The 27,248-nt window shown below is 44.5% G+C and overlaps 1 protein-coding gene across 6 annotated transcripts in view; it reads right to left on the minus strand.

The window, feature by feature from the left end:
• arhgef37 (Rho guanine nucleotide exchange factor (GEF) 37) overlaps positions 1–27,248 on the minus strand; it is a 69,686-nt gene that overhangs the window by 15,979 nt on the left and 26,459 nt on the right. For all 6 annotated transcript variants that reach the window (XM_084332316.1, XM_084332319.1, XM_084332320.1 and 3 more), the window contains 9 exons: positions 25,816–25,963; positions 21,612–21,811; positions 21,016–21,146; positions 12,121–12,225; positions 10,107–10,220; positions 8,800–8,969; positions 6,361–6,508; positions 5,153–5,281; positions 544–739 (listed from right to left, as the gene is read on the minus strand). In XM_084332316.1, the coding sequence (XP_084188442.1) occupies positions 544–739; positions 5,153–5,281; positions 6,361–6,508; positions 8,800–8,969; positions 10,107–10,220; positions 12,121–12,225; positions 21,016–21,146; positions 21,612–21,811; positions 25,816–25,963 (1,341 nt within the window). The remainder of the gene's footprint in view (positions 1–543; positions 740–5,152; positions 5,282–6,360; positions 6,509–8,799; positions 8,970–10,106; positions 10,221–12,120; positions 12,226–21,015; positions 21,147–21,611; positions 21,812–25,815; positions 25,964–27,248) is intronic.

The following is a 27,248-nucleotide window of genomic DNA, read 5'->3' on the forward strand; positions in this document are numbered from 1 at the left end:
GCCAGTAGGTTCTTTGCTCTAACCCCCAGAGTCACCAGTGGTCCAGCCAGTAGGTTCTTTGCTCTAACCCCCAGCGTCACCAGTGGTCCAGCCAGTAGGTTCTTTGCTCTAACCCCCAGCGTCAGCCAGTAGGTTCTTTGCTCTAACCCCCAGCGTCAGCCAGTAGGTTCTTTGCTCTAACCCCCAGCGTCAGCCAGTAGGTTCTTTGCTCTAACCCCCAGCGTCAGCCAGTAGGTTCTTTGCTCTAACCCCCAGCGTCAGCCAGTAGGTTACATGTTCTAACCCCCAGCGTCAGTCAGTAGGTTCTTTGCTCTAACCCCCAGCGTCAGCCAGTAGGTTACATGTTCTAACCCCCAGCGTCAGTCAGTAGGTTCTTTGCTCTAACCCCCAGCGTCAGTCAGTAGGTTCTTTGCTCTAACCCCCAGCGTCAGCCAGTAGGTTCTTTGCTCTAACCCCCAGCGTCACCTGTGATCCAGCCAGTAGGTTCTCTGATCTTACCCCCAGCGTCACCTGTGATCCAGCCAGTAGGTTCTTTGCTCTTACCCCCAGCATCGACCAGCCATCTCCTCTTGTCCCCCCGGGTGTCGGCCTCGCTGATGATGGCCACCAGCTCGCCCCGGGCCAGGGTCAGGTCCAGGTCCCTGCTGCCCACCACCGCACTGGTCACCTGGTAGATCCTGCCGGTGCCGTGCTTCTGGGTCAGCTGCTGCAGGCGCCGCACGGAGGACGGGCTGAGAGGCTGGAGCACAAACACATGAAGACACTCAGAATCTAGGGCGGCTAGGTGGTGTAGTGGGCAAGGCACTCGCCACCAATGTGGAGACGCTGGGTTCGCGTGTTCGAATCCAGCTCTCCACATTGTTTTCAGTTTAGCTGGTCGTCCGCAGTAATACACATTGGCCGTATTACGGGGAGGGAAACTGATGGGTGGGGATCGGGCGTTGTGGACACTGGACAGCGACTCCTACAGGTCGGTTGGTGCGCCTGCGCAGTAGAATCAGAAAGTGTCGGGGGCAGCGTGAGCCTCCCACGCGTTACTCCTCGCCACTGAGAGATCGAGCTGCGCAGGTGAAAAGATGCGACTGCTGTTACCTCAAGTACCGGAGGGGACTTGTGCCATGTATGACTTAGTCCACATTGCAGCCGGCTTGTGGGAGGCAAGAAACAGCGTCCGTGACAGGGGAGGGTTGAATTGGATGATACGAAATTGGGATGGGAGAGAATATAGAAAATGGGAGAAAAAAGTGGATAAAAAAAAAAAGAAACTCAGAACCTCTCCAGAACCCGGTCTATGGGTCGGCTGCTTCAAACGCCGCTGAGACTGAGAGGACAGTGAGGTCGGAGGCACAAAAACATAAACAAACTTAGAATACAATAGAATAATATCATGTAGATCTTTCTAGAACCACATTTCTGGGTCGTTGCTTCATACGCTGCTGAGAGGATGGGCTCCAAGGCCAGAAATACATTTAATTATTTTTCTATTGTAATTATTTGAAGCTATAAATATATACCAAATGTCTATCAGCCTGTTAATCAAGTTGGAGTCCTGATGACCTGACGTACAGTAAGCCGTCTGACGAGCACACGGAATGTGACCCATTACAAAAGGGAAAATCCACCCTAAAATACAATTTGCATTATGTTGCAACACTGTATGGCTCCGTTTTGATTTGTGAATATGGAACTATGGTCTCCCCTTAAGCTGAAGACCAGAGAGACAAGACTCTAGTGATGATGTCATCAAGAGACTAGTCCTGGAGCTGTTCTGTAGACAGTGAATAGTGGAACAACTCCCAGGGCACTGTGACAGTAACCATGGTGATTTAACTGGGATATGAGGACACTGTGACAGTAACCATGGTGATTTAACTGGGATATGAGGACACTGTGACAGTAACCATGGTGATTTAACTGGGATATGAGGACACTATGACAGTAACCATGGTGATTTAACTGGGATATGAGGACACTATGACAGTAACCATGGTGATTTAACTGGGATATGAGGACACTATGACAGTAACCATGGTGATTTAACTGGGATATGAGGACACTGTGACAGTAACCATGGTGATCTTACTGGGATATGAGGACACTATGACAGTAACCATGGTGATTTAACTGGGATATGAGGACACTATGACAGTAACCATGGTGATCTTACTGGGATATGAGGACACTATGACAGTAACCATGGTGATTTAACTGGGATATGAGGACACTATGACAGTAACCATGGTGATTTAACTGGGATATGAGGACACTATGACAGTAACCATGGTGATTTAACTGGGATATGAGGACACTATGACAGTAACCATGGTGATTTAACTGGGATATGAGGACACTGTGACAGTAACCATGGTGATTTAACTGGGATATGAGGACACTATGACAGTAACCATGGTGATTTAACTGGGATATGAGGACACTATGACAGTAACCATGGTGATTTAACTGGGATATGAGGACACTATGACAGTAACCATGGTGATTTAACTGGGATATGAGGACACTATGACAGTAACCATGGTGATTTTACTGGGATATGAGGACACTATGACAGTAACCATGGTGATTTAACTGGGATATGAGGACACTGTGACAGTAACCATGGTGATTTAACTGGGATATGAGGACACTATGACAGTAACCATGGTGATTTTACTGGGATATGAGGACACTATGACAGTAACCATGGTGATTTTACTGGGATATACGAGGACACTATGACAGTAACCATGGTGATCTTACTGGGATATGAGGACACTATGACAGTAACCATGGTGATTTTACTGGGATATACGAGGACACTATGACAGTAACCATGGTGATTATAATGGGATATGGGCACATTTTCAGATTCAGAGCTGTAAGCCCTAGATTTAAATAAAACCCATTTGAATGTAACAGTTCAAACGAGAATTCTATGAGTTGGTCACTAATTAATTGTGTCATTCACTGTCCAAGTGATATAGCACAATGTAAAATTCTGTTTTAGGGTGGATTTTCCTTTTAGGACTTACAAATATGCAGTCAAACCCGAAACACAGGCTACGTACGGTGACACCTGTTTCAGTGGAGGTGTGTTGGTTTAAACACATGACTTCCTGCTTTCCCTCTTGGAAAAGGACACCTGACTCAACAAGACTGTGACCAAAATGATTAAAGGTGACGCGTGTAACACTTTCACACGACGACACAGCTGTCACAGCTGTTAAAGCTGTTAAAAGCAGCTCAAAGATCCTACAGAAGTGCTGGGTGGCGCAGCGGACTAAGCGCTCGTCACCAATGCGAGAGACACTGGTATCGAATCCGGCTGTCAGCGTTGCCTCCGGCTTGGCCGGCCGTCATACTGGCTCAATTGGCAGAGTCAGCGGGAGGGAAGCCGGTGGAGTGGTATTCTGGTCATTGTAAACAGCGACTCCTACAGGTCGGTCAGGGCGCCTGCACAGCAAGGGAGGGAGATGGTGAGGGTAGTGTGACCTCCCACACGTTACACCTCACCAATGAGAGTCTGCGCTGGCAGGTGAAAAGATGCTGCTGGCTGTGTCCTATGTCTCGGAGGAAGCATCTGATAGACTTCAGGGCTCCCTAGACCGACCAGTGGGGGGCACATGCGAGCAACAACCAGGAAGGGGAGGGGGGAATTGGCATAACGACAAAAAATTGGGATGGGAGAAAAACACAGAAAAACAGGAGGAGAGGCGGCTGGGTGGCGCAGCGGACATTGCACTCGTCACCAACGCAAGAGACACCGGGTTCAAATCCGGCTGTCGGCGTTGCCTCCGGCTTGGGCCGGCCGTCATACTGGCTCCATTGGCAGAGTCAGCAGGTGGAAGTCGATGGGTGGTAATCTGGACGTTGTGGACAGCGACTCCTACAGAGAATCATTAAAGACTCCAGTCACCCGAACAACTGCCTCTTTGAACTGCTGCGGTCAGGCAAGCGATACCGGAGTCTCAAGGCGAGCACAGAAAGACTCAGAAGAAGCTTCTATCCCCAGGCCATCAGGCTGCTAAACGAACAATGAATGAACACTACACAACAACAACCACCAAACGCACATAGCACACACATCCACACGCACACACTCACTTTAAACAAACACACTGTAGCACCCACTCCACACACTTTATAGCACACACCCACTTTAAACAAACACACTGTAGCAGTGTAGCACCCACTCCCCACACTTTATATTTATTGATGAAGGATTGCACTACAACTCGTACACCTTACTGTAAATTGTACCTAAAATTATACCTCATCCCATTTCTGCTTTGCACTAGATAGTACTGTACATTAGTACACTGCATAGTATTGTATATTATATGGTAACTCAGAACATTGTACATATGTCTATACCGAACACTGTGACCTCATTTTTCTTCTTCTAAATTACATGCTATATTATGTTATTTGATACTATCTTGTCTAGCACAGTCTCTGGAGCGTAACAGTAAGAAGCATTTTGTATGAAAGTATTCTGTACTTCTGTATGACAACTATTAAAGAACTTGAGATCGACGCCTGCACAGCAGAGACAGGAAATGGCGGGGGTAGTGTGAGCCTCCCACATGTTACACCTCGCCAATGAGAGTCCGTGCTGGCAGGTGAAAAGATGCGACAGGCTGCCTCCTCGTGTACTGGAGGGGACACGTGATGCAAGGCTTCTATCCTCCCTACGACCGACCTGTGGGGGGCATATGCGAGCAACGTTCAAGACAGGGGAGGGGAGAATTGGAAACAGCGAAATTGGGATGGGAGAAAAATGGAAAAACAAGGAGAAAAAGTGAAGAAAAAAAAAAGATCCCACAGAAGACACAGACCAGTAGATTCTCTAGAACATGCCCTTTAGATCCGACTGAAGATCCTCGACAAAGACTCTAGTATGAGACATGTGGATACTATTTGACAGCAAGAAGGGGGGGGGGGGTGCACAAAGACTTGAAGACACCCACATGCATGTGCAGTCATACACACACACACACACATACATACATAGAGGCATGCATACACCCCACCCCCCCCAATGTTCCCTAGCAACAGCCACCACCGACTCCTGAATGAACAACAGCAACATCTCTAACAACAACAGCAACAACAACAACAACAAGACTGAGCCTCTTCTCTCTGAGATGCCAACCTGGACAATGGGGGCATTGAGCGTTTCCTCCACATTCCGACACACACTCTCCAGCCGCGACGCCCCCTCCAGCACGGCACACTCCACCCACTCCCAGAATGCACCAGGCTCCAGAGAACTGTGAGGGAGCTGGAGAGGGAGAGAGGGAGAGAGGGAGGGAGAGAAAGAGAGATTACACCACAAGCAACGTTTCCATGCAACTTGAGTACATACAACTGAGATGCTTCTGAATTAGCATAGCATCATGGAAATCAAGTGACATCATCCGCAACGTGCAACTGCAAATAAATGACATGTATGCCGGCCTTAGACTTTTGATGCTCTTTAAAGATACATCTCACTTACAAGCAAGGCTGTCAAATGAGAGGGACAGAGGGACAGAGAGAGAGAGAGAGAGAGAGAGAGAGAGAGAGAGAGAGAGAGAGAGAGAGAGAGAGAGAGAGAGAGAGAGAGAGAGAGAGAGAGAGAGAGAGAGAGAGAGAGAGAGAGAGAGAGAGAGAGAGAGAGAGAGAGTGAGAGAGCGAGCAAGAGAGCGAGAGAGAGAGAGAGAGAGAGAGAGAGAGAGAGAGAGAGAGAGAGAGGGAATAATAATAATAATAATAATAATAATAATAATAATAATAATAATAATAATAATAATAATAATAATAATAATAACTTTATTTGTATAGCACTTTTCATACAGAGGTTGCAGTTCAAAGTGCTTCACAACAGTAAAAAATACAGGCATAAGCGGGCATAAAAAAGATAGACAGGTAGCAAAGTATGGCAAATCACAGTGTTTCACATTAGGATCTAGCATCCCAATAGGCTCTCCGCTTACAGTTTTCAGTAACAGGGAAGCAACAGACAACAGGGTAACAGGACAGGTTTACAGGCCTTGGGAAGATTAAAATGGGTCTCTGGAAGTATCGCAATGTGTTGAATGACCCTGTGTAAGCTAGCATTTTTAGCAGTCTAGTCAAGATCAAAGTTGTGCTGTTAGCCTAGCCAATAATCTTCCAAATCAGTTTTGGATCATAATATTTATTATGAAAACGTGGGATGAGAACATTTAAAGACCACGACTGCCCTTACATTCCAGATACCGTGATCAAATACCCAAACTTAAAGACACCCTTTCCCACGGTTTTCACACATTTCTCAATGACCACCATGTACTATGGTGATAGTAGCCATCACACGCAGTATCTGCAGTATTGATGTACCTGCTGGGCGAAGCCGTGAAACAGCTGTTCCATGTCTGAGGCCAGGTCTTTGTGGAGACAGCTGAAGGTCCCCAGCGTGCTCCACATCATCTGCAGAGCCAGGCCGTTGAACTGGGGCAGCTCGTTGAGAAGCAGCGTGTTGATGGTCCTGGCGGGAGTAGAAAACAATAACAAGTACATTAGAGCAGAATAGAACAGAACAGAACTGAACAGAATAGAACTCGACAGTGTAAACGTTCTAAATGGGACCAGAGTTTTCTTCCTGTTGCAGTGCTTTGTGGCGGTGGTGTAGTGGTTAACACTGTCGCCTCACAGCTAGAAGGTCGTGGGTTCGATTCCCGCTTGGGGACCAGGTTGCCGTGTTGCCAGTTAACCCAGGTGGGGTATCTCCCGGGCCTTTCTGTGTGGAGTTTGCATGTTCTCCCCCTGTGCTCGCAAGGGTTTCCCCTCCCGATAAGATAAACCCAATGGGAAAACATGCACAACAGATCGCTAACGCTGTCGCGTCCCTGACGAAGACGGACAGGAGCACTTGGATTGGTCCCCGGGCGCGGCGCACGCTGCAGCCCTTGTCTGCTCCCTGCTGCCCTTGGGGGGAAGGACGACGGGATGGGAGGTGCAGAGAACATTTCATCAGCGACTCAGTGCATGTGTGTGTGTTCCTGTGGGTCGCCCATCGCATGTGTGTGTGTTAAAACGGCATGACAAATAAAGACGTCTTCTTCTTCTTCTTTGCTAATATCAATAGTTGACAGGAAATACACTTGGGTTCAAGCTGTTTGCAATGCAACGTCTACTAGCAGTGGTGAAGGCAGTATTGTGCCTAAGCAGCACTGGCCCACATTGTGCACTGGCCACCCAATCAGAAGGCTTCCTTTGTATTCATAATGTGGAGTCAAAGCTGGATCATTCAATGAATAGCAGTCAATGAATACCGCTTCAATTATATATTTGACTATGTGTTCAAAGCCCCAGGGCTTGCTTGCAGTTTTTCTACTGCCTAATGAAAGCATCATATATTTTTTATTCTAATGTGTACTGTAAGCCAATATTTACGATTGGCCCACCCACATTTATTTTGACCCAGCCAAAGATCTATTGCTGCCTACACCCCTGTCTACAGATTAGATTAGAAGAGAATGCTTTAGAATGGAATAGAATGTCATTCTCTAAAAGAAAGAACTGTTTATCCAAGAGTTTGCCGTTGCCTGGCTAAGACTCATAAACACAAGGAGGCTCAATTATCCCTTACATAAAAAAGTCGGTTCATAAACACAAGGAGGCTCAATTATCCCTTACATAAAAAAGTCGGTTCATAAACACAAGGAGGCTCAATTATCCCTTACATAAAAAAGTAGGTTCATAAACGCAAGGAGGCTCAATTATCCCTTACATTAAAGTATTGCAGTTAGTACAGTAGCTTCTATCATTCCACAGCAAAGAAATCTCAAACCCCGCCCTCTTTTCTCGATCCTCCAATCACAATTGTTGCTTCCTTCAGACAAACTTTGTCAGAGGGAAGCAAGAGTTGTGATAAATGACAGAACCGCCCTCATCCACCTGCCAGTCAAGTCCTGCATCGACTTTCAGATCCTCCTCATCACCTACAAAGCCCTTCACTCCCTTGCCCCCCGGTACCTAGCTGACCTCCTCCATCCCTACATCCCGCCCCGGAGGCTGCGGTCCTCTGACTCTGGTCTCCTCTCCATCCCCACCACCAACCTGCGCACTGTCGGTCCCAGAGCCTTCTGTGCTGCTGCACCCACCCTCTGGAACTCCCTCCCTCCAGACATCACCCACCCTCTGGAACTCCCTCCCTCCAGACATCACCCACCCTCTGGAACTCCCTCCCTCCAGACATCACCCACCCTCTGGAACTCCCTCCCTCCAGACATCACCCACCCTCTGGAACTCCCTCCCTCCAGACACCACCCACCCTCTGGAACTCCCTCCCTCCAGACATCACCCACCCTCTGGAACTCCCTCCCTCCAGACATCACCCACCCTCTGGAACTCCCTCCCTCCAGACATCACCCACCCTCTGGAACTCCCTCCCTCCAGACATCACCCACCCTCTGGAACTCCCTCCCTCCAGACATCCACACCGCTACATCCCTGGACTCCTTCAAATCTCAACTCAAATCTTACCACTAAATGTATTAATGACTTCCCTCTTTTTAACTCTGATTTCCTTCCCCTTTTGTCCCCTCCTCGGTTAACCCATTTAGACCTAAGACGCCTGCTAAAAATGCATTATATAGCCTGCATATACACACAAATGTGTTTCCCGGTTTCAATGGGCTAAGTGCCTTGGGTTTCCTGAAAGGCGCTATATAAAATTAAGAAATTATTATTATTATTATTATTATTATTAAGAGTTGTGATCAATGAGAGAGGGCAGGGTTTGAGATGGGTCAGTTTCATGGTTCTCCTGCGTACTTGTACGTGTTGGCCACAGCCTGCTCCTCGTAGCTCAGGGTGGACCTGGCTTCTATCAGCTCATAGTCCAGCAGCTTGTCCAGCCTCTTCCTGATCAGGTTCCTAGGACCCGCCAGGAGGTCACGCAGCGCACACAGCGGCTTGTGGATCAGAGCACGCATCCTCTTCTCCTGGAGGGGGGGGAGAGAGAGAGAGAGAGAGAGAGAGAGCGTGTGAGTGTGTGAGTGAGTGAGTGAGTGAGTGAGTGAGTGAGTGAGTGAGTGAGTGAGTGAGTGAGTGAGTGAGTGAGTGAGTGAGTGAGTGAGTGAGTGATGGTAAACATGACATACCCATCCACCTGCAGCTGCCTATTCTAACAGTAAACATGTCATACCCATCCACCTCCATTCTGGGCAAGGTAGATTATTATTACTTACAAAGAGTGACACGTTCAGCCGAACGCACAATTGGAGGGGGGCTCCCCACCCTCCAGAACATTTACAACAAGCGGTGCAGGGGCAAGGCTAAGAGAATCATTAAAGACTCCAGTCACCCGAACAACTGCCTCTTTGAACTGCTGCGGTCAGGCAAGCGATACCGGAGTCTCAAGGCGAGCACAGAAAGACTCAGAAGAAGCTTCTATCCCCAAGCCATCAGGCTGCTCAACGAACAATGAACACTACACAACAACCATCAAACGCACATAGCACACACATCCACACGCACACACTCACTTTAAACAAACACACTGTAGCACCCACTCCACACACTTTATAGCACACACTCACTTTAAACAAACACACTGTAGCACCCACTCCCCACACTTTATATTTATTGATAAAGGATTGCACTACAACTCGTACACCTTACTGTAAATTGTACCTAAATTGTACCTCATCCCATTTCTGCTTTGCACTATATAGTATTGTATATTAGTACACTGCATAGTATTGTATATTATATGGTAACTCAGTTACGTCTATTCTGCATCGAACATTGTACATATGTCTATACTGAACACTGTGACCTCATTTTCTACTTCTAATTTACATGCTATACTATGTTATTTGATACTATCTTGTCTAGCACAGTCTCTGGAGCGTAACAGTAAGAAGCATTTTGTATGAAAGTATTCTGTACTTCTGTTCTGACAACTATTAAAGAAACTTGAAAACTTGAAACTTGAAACTACTCCTCTCCACGTCGAGCATGACATGCAAACATTAGACATTGTGAGAGAGACATAGATGGATTCGTATTGCCGTGTTAAGAGACAACGATTCTACTCTCAACAGTAACGAGCATAGAACAGCGTCAGTTTGACTCACAAAAGCAGGAAGTATCCACTGTCTGAGGGCGGTGGTGATTTCTTTGTAGCATATCGCTGGCTTCTCTCCATCCATGTCCAAATCAAACTCATCCGTCTTGCAGGACAGGAACCTCTGGAGAACAGGAAGACAGAGGGGAGTGTTGTACCGTTATCCCTTGTACTTGATTATACCACAAAGCTACTAACAAGTATGGGACGGATGGAATTATGGTTATTGCTATTATTGTGGGATTATTATTATAATTATTACAGACAGAAGGGGCAACAGCTACAGACAGAAGGGGCAACATGTACAGACAGAAGGGGCAACAGCTACACACAGAAGGGGCAACAGCTACAGACAGAAGGGGCAACAGCTACACACAGAAGGGGCAACAGCTACAGACAGAAAGGGCAACAGGTACAGACAGAAAGGGCAACAGGTACAGATAGAAGGGGCAACATGTACAGACAGAAGGGGCAACAGGTACAGACAGAAGGGGCAACAGGTACAGACAGAAGGGGCAACAGGTACAGACAGAAGGGGCAACAGGTACAGACAGAAGGGGCAACAGGTACAGACAGAAGGGGCAACAGGTACAGACAGAAGGGGCAACAGGTACAGACAGAAGGGGCAACAGCTACAGACAGAAGGGGCAACAGCTACAGACAGAAGGGGCAACAGGTACAGACAGAAGGGGCAACAGCTACAGACAGAAGGGGCAACAGCTACAGACAGAAGGGGCAACAGCTACAGACAGAAGGGGCAACAGCTACAGACAGAAGGGGCAACAGCTACAGACAGAAGGGGCAACAGGTACAGACAGAAGGGGCAACAGGTACAGACAGAAGGGGCAACAGGTACAGACAGAAGGGGCAACAGGTACAGACAGAAGGGGCAACAGCTACAGACAGAAGGGGCAACAGCTACAGACAGAAGGGGCAACAGGTACAGACAGAAGGGGCAACAGCTACAGACAGAAGGGGCAACAGCTACAGACAGAAGGGGCAACAGCTACAGACAGAAGGGGCAACAGCTACAGACAGAAGGGGCAACAGCTACAGACAGAAGGGGCAACAGGTACAGACAGAAGGGGCAACAGCTACAGACAGAAGGGGCAACAGGTACAGACAGAAGGGGCAACAGCTACAGACAGAGGGGGCAACATGTACAGACAGAAACAGAGAGAAAGGAAAATAATTGGAAAAAGAGGAACACGAGAAAAGGGGTAGAGAGGGAAAATGTGAGAAGCAGAGGGGGGAGGGGGCTGAATGCTAGTCCTTGTGGCGTCTGGATAGGAATAGAAAACTCAAGTTTCCATATGGGTTAAATAAAGAGTGGAAATATATATTCCTGAAAATTACTTGACCTCAAGCTACCAAAGGGAGGGTCTGAATTTACACTGGAGTGAGTCATAAACATACAGCAACGTGGATCAGACGCGGCTTCAAGAGGAGCCGGCGTGAGAGACGCCCTCGGTGCCGCTCTGAGTCACACCGACCAGTCCAGCCCACAGGTGGAGACGTAAGTCGACTGGGAAACATCCAGTAGATGGTTCACTCGGATAAACTGATTCTTTAATTAAGGGTCCCAGTGATCAGAGAAGTGGTTTTAGGAGCCGAGTTTGCAAACCGAGGGTTGCTAGACAACCACAGGACTCTCATGAAATAAAATGTGGTTTGCAGTGTTTTTTACGATAAAGTGTCCTTTCCATCATAAACTATAAAATGAGACAAAAGTATAAAAAGAGAAAACCATCCGAGCGTCTAAAAAAACAAACGTTACAACCGTCTCCTGACGTCACTGTGAAGGAGGGCCTCGATGGTTTTCGAGGATAAGTTCAAGTTCGCTTTTATTTGTCACGTATAAAGTACATGTATATTACAGTGAAATACTTGGTTCTGTATGAGCCGCTGAGAATGTGCTTCATACAGTAAAAAAAAGTAAGTAAAAGAGGAATAAGTCCCAACACTATACAAATATACAATATACAAACTAAAGTACAATGAAAGGCGATCATTTGTGAACTCACCTTCAGATGGCGCAGGTAGGTCTCGACGTTCTCGTGGAGTTCTAAGATCCCGCTCTCCAGGACGTAGAAGAACCCCTCCAGAGCGTCGAACTGTTCGTCCACCAGCTGGGAGAGAAGCAGGCTTCATTACTACACATGTTATATTACTACAGCTGGGAGAGAGGACAGGCTTCATTACTACACATGTTATATTACTACAGCTGGGAGAGAGGACAGGCTTCATTACTACACATGTTATATTACTACAGCTGGGAGAGAGAGGACAGGCTTCATTACTACACATGTTACATTACTACAGCTGGGAGAGAGGACAGGCTTCATTACTACACATGTTATATTACTACAGCTGGGAGAGAGAGGACAGGCTTCATTACTACACATGTTATATTACTACAGCTGGGAGAGAGGACAGGCTTCATTACTACACATGTTATATTACTACAGCTGGGAGAGAGGACAGGCTTCATTACTACACATGTTATATTACTACAGCTGGGAGAGAGGACAGGCTTCATTACTACACATGTTATATTACTACAGCTGGGAGAGAGGACAGGCTTCATTACTACACATGTTATATTACTACAGCTGGGAGAGAGGACAGGCTTCATTACTACATGTTATATTACTACAGCTGGGAGAGAGAGGACAGGCTTCATTACTACATGTTATATTACTACAGCTGGGAGAGAGAGGACAGGCTTCATTACTACATGTTATATTACTACAGCTGGGAGAGAGAGGACAGGCTTCATTACTACATGTTATATTACTACAGCTGGGAGAGAGGACAGGCTTCATTACTACACATGTTATATTACTACAGCTGGGAGAGAGGACAGGCTTCATTACTACACATGTTATATTACTACAGCTGGGAGAGAGAGGACAGGCTTCATTACTACACATGTTATATTACTACAGCTGGGAGAGAGAGGACAGGCTTCATTACTACACATGTTATATTACTACAGCTGGGAGAGAGGACAGGCTTCATTACTACACATGTTATATTACTACAGCTGGGAGAGAGGACAGGCTTCATTACTACACATGTTATATTACTACAGCTGGGAGAGAGGACAGGCTTCATTACTACACATGTTATATTACTACAGCTGGGAGAGAGGACAGGCTTCATTACTACACATGTTATATTACTACAGCTGGGAGAGAGGACAGGCTTCATTACTACACATGTTATATTACTACAGCTGGGAGAGAGAGGACAGGCTTCATTACTACACATGTTACATTACTACAGCTGGGAGAGAGGACAGGCTTCATTACTACACATGTTATATTACTACAGCTGGGAGAGAGGACAGGCTTCATTACTACACATGTTATATTACTACAGCTGGGAGAGAGAGGACAGGCTTCATTACTACACATGTTACATTACTACAGCTGGGAGAGAGGACAGGCTTCATTACTACACATGTTATATTACTACAGCTGGGAGAGAGAGGACAGGCTTCATTACTACACATGTTATATTACTACAGCTGGGAGAGAGGACAGGCTTCATTACTACACATGTTATATTACTACAGCTGGGAGAGAGGACAGGCTTCATTACTACACATGTTATATTACTACAGCTGGGAGAGAGGACAGGCTTCATTACTACACATGTTATATTACTACAGCTGGGAGAGAGAGGACAGGCTTCATTACTACACATGTTATATTACTACAGCTGGGAGAGAGGACAGGCTTCATTACTACACATGTTATATTACTACAGCTGAGAGAGAGGACAGGCTTCATTACTACACATGTTATATTACTACAGCTGGGAGAGAGAGGACAGGCTTCATTACTACACATGTTACATTACTACAGCTGGGAGAGAGGACAGGCTTCATTACTACACATGTTATATTACTACAGCTGGGAGAGAGGACAGGCTTCATTACTACACATGTTATATTACTACAGCTGGGAGAGAGGACAGGCTTCATTACTACACATGTTATATTACTACAGCTGGGAGAGAGGACAGGCTTCATTACTACACATGTTATATTACTACAGCTGGGAGAGAGGACAGGCTTCATTACTACACATGTTATATTACTACAGCTGGGAGAGAGGACAGGCTTCATTACTACACATGTTATATTACTACAGCTGGGAGAGAGAGGACAGGCTTCATTACTACACATGTTATATTACTACAGCTGGGAGAGAGGACAGGCTTCATTACTACACATGTTATATTACTACAGCTGGGAGAGAGAGGACAGGCTTCATTACTACACATGTTATATTACTACAGCTGGGAGAGAGGACAGGCTTCATTACTACACATGTTATATTACTACAGCTGGGAGAGAGGACAGGCTTCATTACTACACATGTTATATTACTACAGCTGGGAGAGAGAGGACAGACTTCATTACTACACATGTTATATTACTACAGCTGGGAGAGAGAGGACAGGCTTCATTACTACACATGTTATATTACTACAGCTGGGAGAGAGGACAGGCTTCATTACTACACATGTTATATTACTACAGCTGGGAGAGAGGACAGGCTTCATTACTACACATGTTATATTACTACAGCTGGGAGAGAGGACAGGCTTCATTACTACACATGTTATATTACTACAGCTGGGAGAGAGAACAGGCTTCATTACTACACATGTTATATTACTACAGCTGGGAGAGAGGACAGGCTTCATTACTACATGTTATATTACTACAGCTGGGAGAGAGGACAGGCTTTATTACTACACATGTTATATTACTACAGCTGGGAGAGAGGACAGGCTTCATTACTACACATGTTATATTACTACAGCTGGGAGAGAGGACAGGCTTCATTACTACACACGTTATATTACTACAGCTGGGAGAGAGGACAGGCTTCATTACTACACATGTTATATTACTACAGCTGGGAGAGAGAGGACAGGCTTCATTACTACACATGTTATATTACTACAGCTGGGAGAGAGGACAGGCTTCATTACTACACATGTTATATTACTACAGCTGGGAGAGAGGACAGGCTTCATTACTACACATGTTATATTACTACAGCTGGGAGAGAGAGGACAGGCTTCATTACTACACATGTTATATTACTACAGCTGGGAGAGAGGACAGGCTTCATTACTACACACGTTATATTACTACAATCCAAGAACAAAAAAACAAAAACAAAAAGGAATTATTTTTTTTACTGATATTGCAATTGCGATATGATTCATGATATAAGGGGGAATAATACGTTTTGCATCGTTATTCTCGTTTTCATTGAAAATCCTATTAAAATAATCATGTGTCAGCCGGTGTCATAATGATAATGAGCTGGGTGCTGTATAATAATAATAATAATAATAATAATAATAATAATAATAATAATAATAATAATAATAATAATAATAATAACAATAACAATAACAATAATAATAATAATAATAATAATAATAATAATAATAATAATAATAATAATAATAATAATAATAATAATAATCATAATCATAATCATAATAATCATAATAATATAAATGTATTATTATTATAATCATAATAATCATCATGGTTGTGGGGATCTGTACCAAACAAAGATGTTTTTAAGTCTGTAGAAACACTGCATTTAGAAAAGTATTTTGACACATTCATGATGTCATCAGATATAAAGTCTCTCCCACATTCAACAACCAGTGTTAAAACACATTCATGACGTCATCAGATATAAAGTCTAGCGGAAATTTGGCCCCATAATTACCCATGCAATCCGAACATGGCGGGAAACACAAAAAAAATATCCTAACCCTCAAAAATGGCATAATCACACTCCCATATTCAATAACAATGCACTCTTAATGGGAAAACGTCCTATAAGATTCCCTATATGGGAAGAGCAAGGCATACACTCATTAGGGGATATGTTTAATAACCAGGGCTTCTGTAGTTATGGAGAAATATGCACAAAGTTTAACCTCACCGAGTCCACATGGCTTTTTTACATACAGTTACGCCTATGTTTGAAGTCTCACGGTGTTCCATTACACATACCAGTTGAACACCACAGATACCACACATTTTTCTATGAAAGAGAAACATTGGGAGGTTTTGTATCAGGTTTTTATTATCAATTACTAACGTCCTCGTATGAAACCCTTCAACTAGACACTGTCTGGAGGAGGGATATTCCAGACCTGGAAAGTGACTTTGATTGGCAAGAAGCATGGGCAAATGTCCATCTTACATCAAGGAACCCGGACCATCAACAAATCAATCTTAACTATATTCACAGGACATACTTGACTCCTATAAGACTGAACAGAATGGGCCTGAAACAGGACTCAAAATGCTCCCAATGTACAAATGGAGACGAAGGGACATTTATGCACATGTATTGGGACTGCCCACCAGTTAAGGCATTCTGGAAAGATGTGACCCATCAATTATCAAAACTCGTATCTTGGAATATACCAGTACACCCCTCTGTATTGCTTTTAAATGATGTTTTTGAGTTTGCAGTAAATCCACAGCTAAAGAGGTTGGTCTTATCGGGTATCACAGTAGCTAAAAAACTGATCGCATCACGCTGGTTTCAACTGGAAAAAATGTGCCGGAAAGTTTGGTTTCTTACATATCTCGATGTGATATATCAAGAAATATCTACAGCAAGAATTCTGGGTCTCAATGAATCCAAAATGTCAATGTGGGTAGAAGTGGTGGAGAGAATAAAAGCTAGCTTATAATGGTAGTGTCTGGTTAGGAGTGAGGGATAATGGAGGTGCTATCCAAGGAGGGGTCCGGGAGGGGGGGGTTCGAGCTGGAGCATATGTGTGTAGGGTTTTAGAAAATAGGTATTAGGGGTATGTCCTATATAAGCATTTGTATAATTGTTAATTTCGCTGGATATACACTGTATACGGTTAAAATATTATTATAGACTTTTTTTTTGTCTTGTTTCTGTACTTGCATGTAATTTTAACCACCTTGACTGTTAGTTTCATTATGCATTATGTGTTGAGTACTGACTTTTAATAATTTTGGTTTTGCAATAATAAAAAAAAATATAAAAAAAAATATATAACGTCTCTCCCACATTCAACAACCAGAGCTAAAACACATTCATGATGTCATCAGATATAAAGTCTCTCCCACATTCAACAACCAGAGAGCTAAAACACATTCATGACGTCATCAGATATAAAGTCTCTCCCACATTCAACAACCAGAGAGCTAAAACACATTCATGACGTCATCAGATATAAAGTCTCTCCCACATTCAACAACCAGAGAGCTAAAACACATTCATGATGTCATCAGATATAAAGTCTCTCCCAGTCAACAACCAGAGAGCTAAAACACATTCATGACGTCATCAGATATAAAGTCTCTCCCACATTCAACAACCAGAGAGCTAAAACACATTCATGACGTCATCAGATATAAAGTCTGAAGCTGCTCCAGAGACAATGAATTGGGGAAAAGCTGAGAGCAGCCGAGGGATGTTGTGAACATACTGTTACATTTACCGTTTTAGAACCGAGAACATGACTATAGAATAAAGCAAATTTCGATATAAAAAAAAAGATCCTGTATTCAAATTCATTGTCTATGAAGCAGCTCCAGAGTTTATAACTGATGACAAGTTTGAGTCGTCTCTGGTTTCTGACTCACGTTCACAAATATTGATTGAACTTATTGATTGATACTTTCCTAGGCCACGGAAATAACATTATTGATGTGGGCGGCGTTCCTCTTTAAATGGGGCTGTGGGCCAATTGCTGGTTGGTTCACAAAAGGACAAGCGTGGCAGTATATTTTAAGGAGTAATGTTTAAGGTTAAATCGCTTATTTGAAGTACCCCCATGATGAATTATAACACGTGTAACTTTAGGATTTGACGTCTCTCTTAAATGTATATAAGTGCAATCGCTCGAGCGCTTGACTCGCAAACATCATTACAAGCGCGAGGCTTAAGGATTGGTCACGATCCAAAACCATAATGATGACAAGAGAATCTATCATCGCACTCCAAGCGGGACGCTGGAAAGTCGCCATGTGCTGTGAAGAGACTCTGGGAAACACTCTGCGAGGCGCCTCACATGCTTGTGGTGATTGGGAGCAATTTAACCGCGGCAGCATTTCTCATTCCGCTCCCAAGCTACACCGCCAGTTATACACAACAGCAACATTCATTCAGCGTACATTATTAAGACCACATACAAGTGTCGTCAACCAATGTTGTTTTCTTCAACTAATGCCTTCTCAAGTTGTCCAGTCCATTGTGTTATCCTTAATGTGAAACAGCTCGGGTTATAATAGAATGACAATCGAAAGGAACGGCATCCTAATTCAGTAGAGACGGAGATGCAGTAACCACCACAGGTCATATTATACAGTATGTTCCCTCGCCTGGTGTCACGGCACCTCAGGTTAATTATTAACGACTGAATTACAGTAGGCTACGGTGTGTACTGGAAGACCGCTTTATGGCCTGATGGCCCACAGAGCACTTTGGGTGTCTTCATTATCTGTAATAACATGGTATTAGAATGGAATGTAGGTAAGGTCAATAGCAAAAAGACACAGAGTGGACTAAAGTACACTTTACATATTATAGGTTTAGTGCTTAAGACAGTAGCTTTGGAGAAAATACAGTTTCATGGGTCTGTTTAACTACTGAGTTAAGATATTGTTTGTACCGGGGAGACCGCTTTACAGCTCAGGTCCAAGTTTCCCCATAACCCTCTTAGCACTAAGATCAACTTAGTGTAATTTGGAGTGAATGGCTAAAATGTTCTTAATGCCAAGATGCTTTTGGGAATATCTGGACCCAGAGGCCAGTACAGTAGCTTCAGATACATCCAGTAACATGGAAGTAGGACGAAAAGGACTTTAGATTCATATCTTATCAGTGACATATTATACGAACAAAAAAAATTATATATTTAAATATGAACTAAACAGTAACCTTGGACATATCACGGTTTCACGGTTGTGTCATAAAGCAGTGGACTTGAGGACTGGTTCATGATTCAGTAGTCCACACAGAGAGGCAGGTAATATGTGACAGATGTGTGTACAGTAAATAGAAAAAGAGGCACGGCACGTCAGTATGACATGTTTCATATGCTGGTAAACAACATGGAGCCTCAGCAGTTACTTTATGTGTGTGTCATGTCTTGTTGTGTTTTAAGTTAATTTATGTGTGTGTGTCTTGTTGTGTTTTAAGTTACTTTATGTGTCTGTCTTGTTGTGTTTCTAAGTTACTTTATGTGTGTCATGTCTTGTTGTGTTTCTAAGTTACTTTATGTGTGTCTGTCTTGTTGTGTTTCTAAGTTACTTTATGTGTGTCTGTCTTGTTGTGTTTCTAAGTTACTTTATGTGTGTCTGTCTTGTTGTGTTTCTAAGTTACTTTATGTGTGTCTGTCTTGTTGTGTTTATAAGTTACTTTATGTGTGTCTGTCTTGTTGTGTTTTTAAGTTACTTTATGTGTGTCTGTCTTGTTGTGTTTCTAAGTTACTTTATGTGTGTCTGTCATGTTGTGTTTCTAAGTTACTTTATGTGTGTCTGTCATGTTGTGTTTCTAAGTTACTTTATGTGTGTCTGTCTTGTTGTGTTTTTAAGTTACTTTATGTGTGTCTGTCTTGTTGTGTTTCTAAGTTACTTCATGTGTGTCTGTCTTGTTGTGTTTCTAAGTTACTTTATGTGTGTCTGTCTTGTTGTGTTTCTAAGTTACTTTAAATCCATGAGAAACGCTTTAACATCTGAGGTGTGTGGTTTCCATGAGAAACACTTTCACATCTGAGGTGTAGCGGTCAGGTGGCGTAGCGGAGATTGTGCTCGTCACCAATGCAAGAGGCTGCGGTCTCCCGGAGAGTCAGCATTGCCTTGGCTTGGGCTGATCGCTATACTAACTCGTTTGGCTGAGTTAGGGGGAGGGAAGCCATGGGTGGGTCCTGGGCGTTGTGGACAGTGACCCCTACAGTTCGGTCGGGGCGCCTGCACAGCGAGGGTAGGATCTGGAGAAAGGTAGTGTGACCTTCCACATGTTACACTCCCCGGTGAGAATCTGCGCTGCCAGGCTGGCTGCCGGCTGGCTGCACATGTGTCGGAGGAAAGCATGTGACAGTCTCCGGCCTCCCGGACCAACAGTAGGGGGGGGTGCGCAACAACCAGGAAGGGGGTTGGGAATTGGCATAACGACTAACAGTGGGATGGGAGAAAAATCGGAAAAAAGGAGGGGAAAAAATATAATAAAAAAAAAATAATAAAAAAAATAACATCTGAGGCGTGTGGTTTCCATGAGAAACGCTTTCACATCTGAGGCGTGTGGTTTCCATGAGAAACACTTTCACATCTGAGGCGTGTGGTTTCCATGAGAAACGCTTTCACATCTGAGTGGTTTAATTTAATTTAATTTCAAACCTTTATTTATACAGGTAAAAATCTCATTGAGACATGGTCTAATTTACAAGAGCGACCTGATCCACCAAACAAACATAACAAATACATAAAACAAGTTACACAACTAAAAGTCTAAGAGAGGCTACAATCTAGATACTGTACATTAAATTAAGAGCAAGAACAAGAACAGGCCCCCATGGATGCCCTTTCAATATTGCGTATAAGAAGCTTAAAATATCCAATGGGAATTCGGTTCTGGAGCCTCAGTTCCTTTTGCAATGAGTTCCACATAGATGGGGCAGAATAGGAAAAGCCAAGGCTGTTTTTCCGAGTTCTGTGCGGGCAAATGGTACAGAGAGAGTTAAAAGATCCTGTGACTGCAGGCCAAAACGACTCTGTTTCTGCACCATGAGGGACGACGGGTAAGAAGGGAACAGAGCGAGGAGAGCTCTATAACACAGTGGTTTCCATGGCACAGCGGTGATTTGCTGCCCAGTGAACCTACCTTGGTTGAGATGCCAGTCTCGTGTTTGATGTACTGGCTGAGCCTGGCGGTCTTCTTCGCGATACTGTGGCCGTTGATGCGGTTGATCTTGTCCTTGATGGTCAGGGTCTCCGTCTTCTTGTACTTGTCAGCTGAAACCACGAGGGAAGACAACTAGGAGCGTGACAATCCCAATAATAGAAATACAGCATATTGAAATAAAGTAAAGTATCGGTAAGTAAAACTATATTGACAATATTCTCCTTCTCTTGAGTCGGAGGGGGGAGGGAAGAGTACGCTATGCCAACACACATATATAATTACACACACACACAAACACACACACACACACACACACACACACACACACACACACACACACACACACACACACACATATATAATTACACAACACACACATATATAATTACACACACACATATATAATCACACACACACACACATATATAATTACACACACACACATATACAGTATATAGACACACATATAACATAGAAGTAGAGCTCTGTAGTATGAACGCATTTTAACACAAAGAATAAAAAATTCTCATCCACACACTCATCCACACACTCATCCTAACACCTGTGCTGCTCACCGACTTCTCGGAAGCGCTTGTACTCATTAATCCGGCAGTTGAGGGCGATGGCGGTGTGGGCGGTCTGCTCCAGCAGGGGGTAGGCCGAGTGGCTGGGCTCCGTGTGCTTCTTGATGGTCTGGAAGAGCAGCGGGTATCGGGCGATCCTCTGGACCGGCATCACCAAGAAGAAAGTTAATGAGGTGGCGTTCACTTCCGGCCTGGAATCAAATCAAATGTATTCGTTAGCCTCGGAAATCACAAGGAAATTCCCCCATGGGCTTTAGTTTACAGGTCAATAAGAAACATCACAATAGATCCAGAACAATAAAAACACCGTAAAATCCACATATGAAACACCCCCAGACTTTCCCCAATGAAGATGAGGAACAACTCCCTAAAACCTAGCAATAAGAGAAAAAAGGGGGAGAAACCTCAGATGGGCAGTTCAAAGTGTCATAGTCACGACGGAAGCCTTCCTCACCCCTCATCCTCTCACGCCCTTATATGGGCAACATCCGATCCCCGGACTCCCACGCTGGCAGTGGGACTCTAATTGACACAGCTGTAAGGGATTCCCTCGTCAGCGAGATCATACTTCAGCCCACGGACCCTGCTCTACCCTCGTCGGAGTGTTCACCTAACTACCTAGGTACGACAACCAACCCTAGCCTTGCTATCCTTGTTGAATTACCTTGTCCTAATATTGTTCTCTCTGTGCCCAGGACCTCCGCTCGAAGACACCACCCACCTGGACGCCCCGTGCTGCACAAGGAGTGCACCTGCTCTCATCTATTTGCACATTCTTGTACCTGTCACACATTCAGCCCTGTAAACCTGTCTGCTTGGGGGTAATCATTAAAACCAACCTAAAAGGCTGCATTCTCTCTCCTCCTGTGTTCTGCTATTGGGCTCCGCCAGCCCCTATCCCCACACAAAGGGGACCCCCCATCAGGATGTCGGTGATTATATAGTGTTGCTATGGATGATGAATAATTGGTATGAATGTATATATATATACATGTAATGAAACACATATACATACATGGTATATAAAGCAGGGTTCGAAATTAACGGGGGCTCGGGGCAAAATGCCCTTGAAAATGGACAAAATGCCCCCGAATATCAGTTAAGGGGGGCAGAAAATGCCCCCGACAGTTTACTAATTATATATATAATTATATATATGATCTACAGTGCGAGCATTTCCCTTGTATTTGGCCCTAATAATATGTGTGTGTGCGCCACCCGGAAAAATCATTTACTCGAGACGAGTGACGATTACAAAACAGCTCCGCTGTTATAATAGTCCCACATTACACAAGGCGCATAAACGTCCAATCACAGTAGCGCCCGAAAACAAAGTCACGGTACCGGCTTAGGCAAGTTATACATTCAGAATCAGACAACGCAAAAAAATCAGCCAGCCATGAAGCCCATTCATTTTTATTTTGAGCAAAAGAGAGACGAGGAGAAAGAGAGGAATCCGGCTGACATGGCTTTTGAAGTGATATTCGCACGTGTTTTTGCGGGTCCAGTCCCCACGGTATGTTGACAGAATTCGCAAAACACCTTATCGACTGAAGCATAAAAGTCATTAGGATACTGCTCTGCTCTGAATTTAGGGCTTAGTGGGGAATTTCTTCCGACGTTAACGTTAACGACGCACCGAAGCAGCTAGACCATTTCTCCGTGTTGTGTGTAACACGCAGCGGTCCCCGCCTCCTCCCTCCTTGCAACAAACGTTCCACCCAAAAACGGAATTTCTATTTCATAATGAATTAAATAATTGTATAAAGAATTTTCAATGTTCTGTCATCTAATAATATATTCCATTACCTTTCCTATCTGTATCAAAGTAAAAATGTTGGTATCATAACAACACTACAACATACAAAAGCAGCTTGACAACCGATATCCTTTGCGTTTGATTGATTGAAAACTTTATTAACAGATTGCAGAATGGGTACAATACAGTACGGCTCAATACACACAAGTTAAGGGGATGCAGACCAGAGAAAGACTTTCGTCTTGTTTACATCAGGGTCCCCCATTTTCAATTCATAGTGTGCACACGCACAGTATAATAATGCATGAGATAAATAGTTAATAAACTCTGTGTTACTTGAACAATTTTCACTGTGCTCCTAAATTTCTTTGTGTGCTCCTACATTTTTATTTAGATTTTATTTATTAACATTTTATTTAGGAGCACATGTGCTCCTTGGGAAAAAGGTTAGCGTAGAGCCCTATATATGGAGACATTAACATTACATTATCAAACATAGGGACGAAGACTGTAAAAAAAAGTGTCAACAATGTTTTATAATCCTTATGTTAATTTTCATCATAAAAATTCAGTGCCCCCGAAATACAAAAAAAAGCCCCCGAAAATCAATTAAGGGGGGCAAAAAAAGCCCTTGAAAAAAAATGTTAATTTCTAACCCTGATATAAAGTACATAAGAACATTTACAAATTTGAATAAAATAGAGCTAAGAACAAAAAAGCATAGGAATAGACAAAGAAATAAGGTTTTGTTACGGGGGTGCGCCCTATTAAAAAGGAACACGTCAACATTAAGCGATTACCGTCTTCTCCAGGGTCAGACAAGAAGATAGATACCAATTTCTTTTTTAATGCCAGGGGTGTGAGCGGATCGGCGCGGGCGAGAAATCCGCTCTTTAAAGCTTGGTCCGCTCCGCTAATCGCTCATGTTGACCCCGCCCCCAAGTCGCTCACCGCTCACCTTGAATCGAGCGCTCCCCGCGCCACATCGCTCGGCAGATTTTTTCTTTTTTTTGGAGCATGGTGTAAATTAACTCAAACTACAACAGTCTACACCCCCTGGGCCCCTTAACAATTGTTTGTATTGAGCCGCATTGTAATTGTACCCATTCTGCAATGTTAAATAACGTTGTTTATCCATTCACTAGCTCTATTAAGCGATGATAGCTAGCCGAGCCACAATGCTATGGTCGCTGCCATTAACGTTAGCATGTAAGCTAACGACAACAACAATGGCGTCGATACTTTTTCTAACAGGATGTGAGTGACAAAGCCTGAACAGGATATCACAGGTTCACCCTTCTCATTGGTTGAAAATGGCCTTCATGTTTGTACATCGCCATCTGTTGCTTTGGCATTGTACTACATGTATATTACATCAACAGTGTTAAACCACTGTGAGCGGCCTGGAGTGGATTGGAGCGGAGGAGAACTCTCGCTCCGGACGTCGCGCCGACCCATTTTAAAACCCACTCCTCGCTCACGTCAAAACCGCCCGCCCGCTCCGCTCCCCGCACCGCTCACGCGCCGCTCACATGGCCTGGCCAGGGGTAGGAGTTTCATTCTACAAACATTATGAGGTCACTGATATTAAATGTACAAAATTGGGTTTTTCTTGTAAATAGCTGGCTTATGTTCATATTCACAATTCCATCCAAATAGAACAGAAAATAGAGTTTCCTGTTGTTCTAGTCTACACGCTGAATACATTGCCTACCTCACGCAATGTCTGTAAAGTCAATTGCTTCGCTCACGCAATGTTTACCAATCCGTGTGAAGTTTCACTTTCGGTTTTGGGGGCAAAGTTGCAATGAGTCCGACCTCCTTTGATTGACAGGGAGTTACAGCCTGTTAGATTTCAAGGAAGAGCGTATAAGACCAATCTCTTTGAAGTACATGGTTGTGTTTGAACGCCTCCAGTGCACTCTCTGTTTGTGTTCTACGTCACCCCCGCATGCTCCTGGCCTGCGTCCTCGTCCTCGTGCTGGAAGAACGCGAGATACACAATTTCCGGAGACCCCTTCTCCTACCGTGCGCTGTAGCGCCATTCTCATCCAATAGTGGTAAAAAATTCCATTGGATACTGTTATGTTTTTCACCGAAGGTTCGGGTCAGAACTCTGTTGTAAGGCCTATGAAGTCCTTTTAGATGGTAAATGGTAAATGGACTGCATTTACATTGACAACTTATGCCTCACAGAGGCAACCATACTCATCAGGAGCAGTTAGGGGTTAAGTGCCTCGCTCAAGGACACCTCGACACACTGCCTGGGAGGAGCCGGAATCTAACCCGGGAACCTTCAGATTACCAGACGACCGCTCTACCTCCTGAGCCACTGCTGGTAGATGTGTAACTGTGACTGAAGGGCTATACAAATGAACGTGACTTGGTCCAAAAATGTCTATGAAATGACACGTGTGTGTTTCACGAGGAGCTTACGCTGAGCTCTTGACGATTGCGACGATCTCGGTCCAGAGCGCCTCCTTCTGCTTGTAGGCGTTCTCCATGTCGGTCACATAGCTGTAGTTGGCCAGATACTCCCTATAGGCCGACTCGATGTCCGACGACAGGCTCAGGAACGAATCACCTGCCAGGAAAAGGATGATAAAAAGGTGCACTTCAGTCATTTGATTGGTTGTAATCGGCCCCGGGGGCCCCTGGCAGGGCCTGCCTTACAGACCGCAGAAGTGACACGCCTGCCTAAAGCGTTGCGTGTTTCCCAGAAACACATGGCTGTTATCCAGTTTGCTTGATCTACCCGACCAAACCGGCGAGAAGCTGCCATTCCACAACTCAACAAAAAAGGGTCAAAGGGTGAAATGTATACAAGTTAATAATAATATGGCGGTTAGGTGGCCGAGCGGAGATTGCGTTCATCACCAACCCCGGAGCTGTGAGCTGGATTCGCCGATTCGCCTGTTCGAATCCAGCTCACAGCTCCGGGGTTGTCACCAGCTTGGCTGGCCGTCTGCACTAATACAATTGGCTGTATTAGAGGGTGGGAGAAGCTGGCGGGGTGGGTCCGGGTCGTTGTAAACAGCGACTCCTACAGTTCGGTCGGGGCGCCTGCTAAGCGCGGATAGGACCTGAGGGGGATAGTGTGGTCCTCCCACACGCTACGCCCTCTCAATGAGAATCCGCGCTGCCAGGTGAAAAGAAGCGGTGATTGGCTGGACGTGTGTCGGAGGAAGCACGTGATAGCCTCCACTCTCCCAGATGATCTGACTGTGGGGGGTAAGTGCGCAGCGACCAGGAAGGGACTGGGAATTGGCATACGACTAACATTGGGATGGGAGAAAAATCGGAGGAAAATGGAGGGGGAAAAAGACTAAAAAAAAAAAAAAAAAAAACAAGTTAATAATAATTTTCTTTGGCGAATATCTTTGCACATAGCAATTTTGTGTTCATAGGTGCGGTATTATTAACTCAAATCAGAAAACCTCTGATCATACGCAAAAGGAGCAGACATGGCCGTCCGGCAGCCCGAGTCCGTTGATGTCAGCAACATTTTTAATACAGCGTTTTCTGATCCGTGATCTCTATTAGATCATTTGCCTCATGCAACCGAACCCAGGAACTCAGGGAATTAGATGCACGACGACGATCTGTAAACAAATTAGAACACACTGAGAGTACGCTTCCAATCAAAAGGCTACCGGCTTCATTGAATGTGTTCATTGTTTTTCAGTTGTGACTCCAGTTTAGTTTCCCCCCCCGGATCAGGAGGTGCGTAAACACAACCTGGCATGCTAGACCTCAGGAGGGGCATTCCATGTGTCCCCCTGGTTCAAAAGCACCTATACTTTACTACGGTATGGACAGTGTATGATATTTTTCAATATAAAACGTGTCTCACTTAAAAAGGGATATTT

The sequence above is a fragment of the Notolepis coatsorum genome (assembly GCF_963971535.1).
Source record: "Notolepis coatsorum genome assembly, chromosome: 16".
Classification (NCBI taxonomy): domain Eukaryota; kingdom Metazoa; phylum Chordata; class Actinopteri; order Aulopiformes; family Paralepididae; genus Notolepis; species Notolepis coatsorum.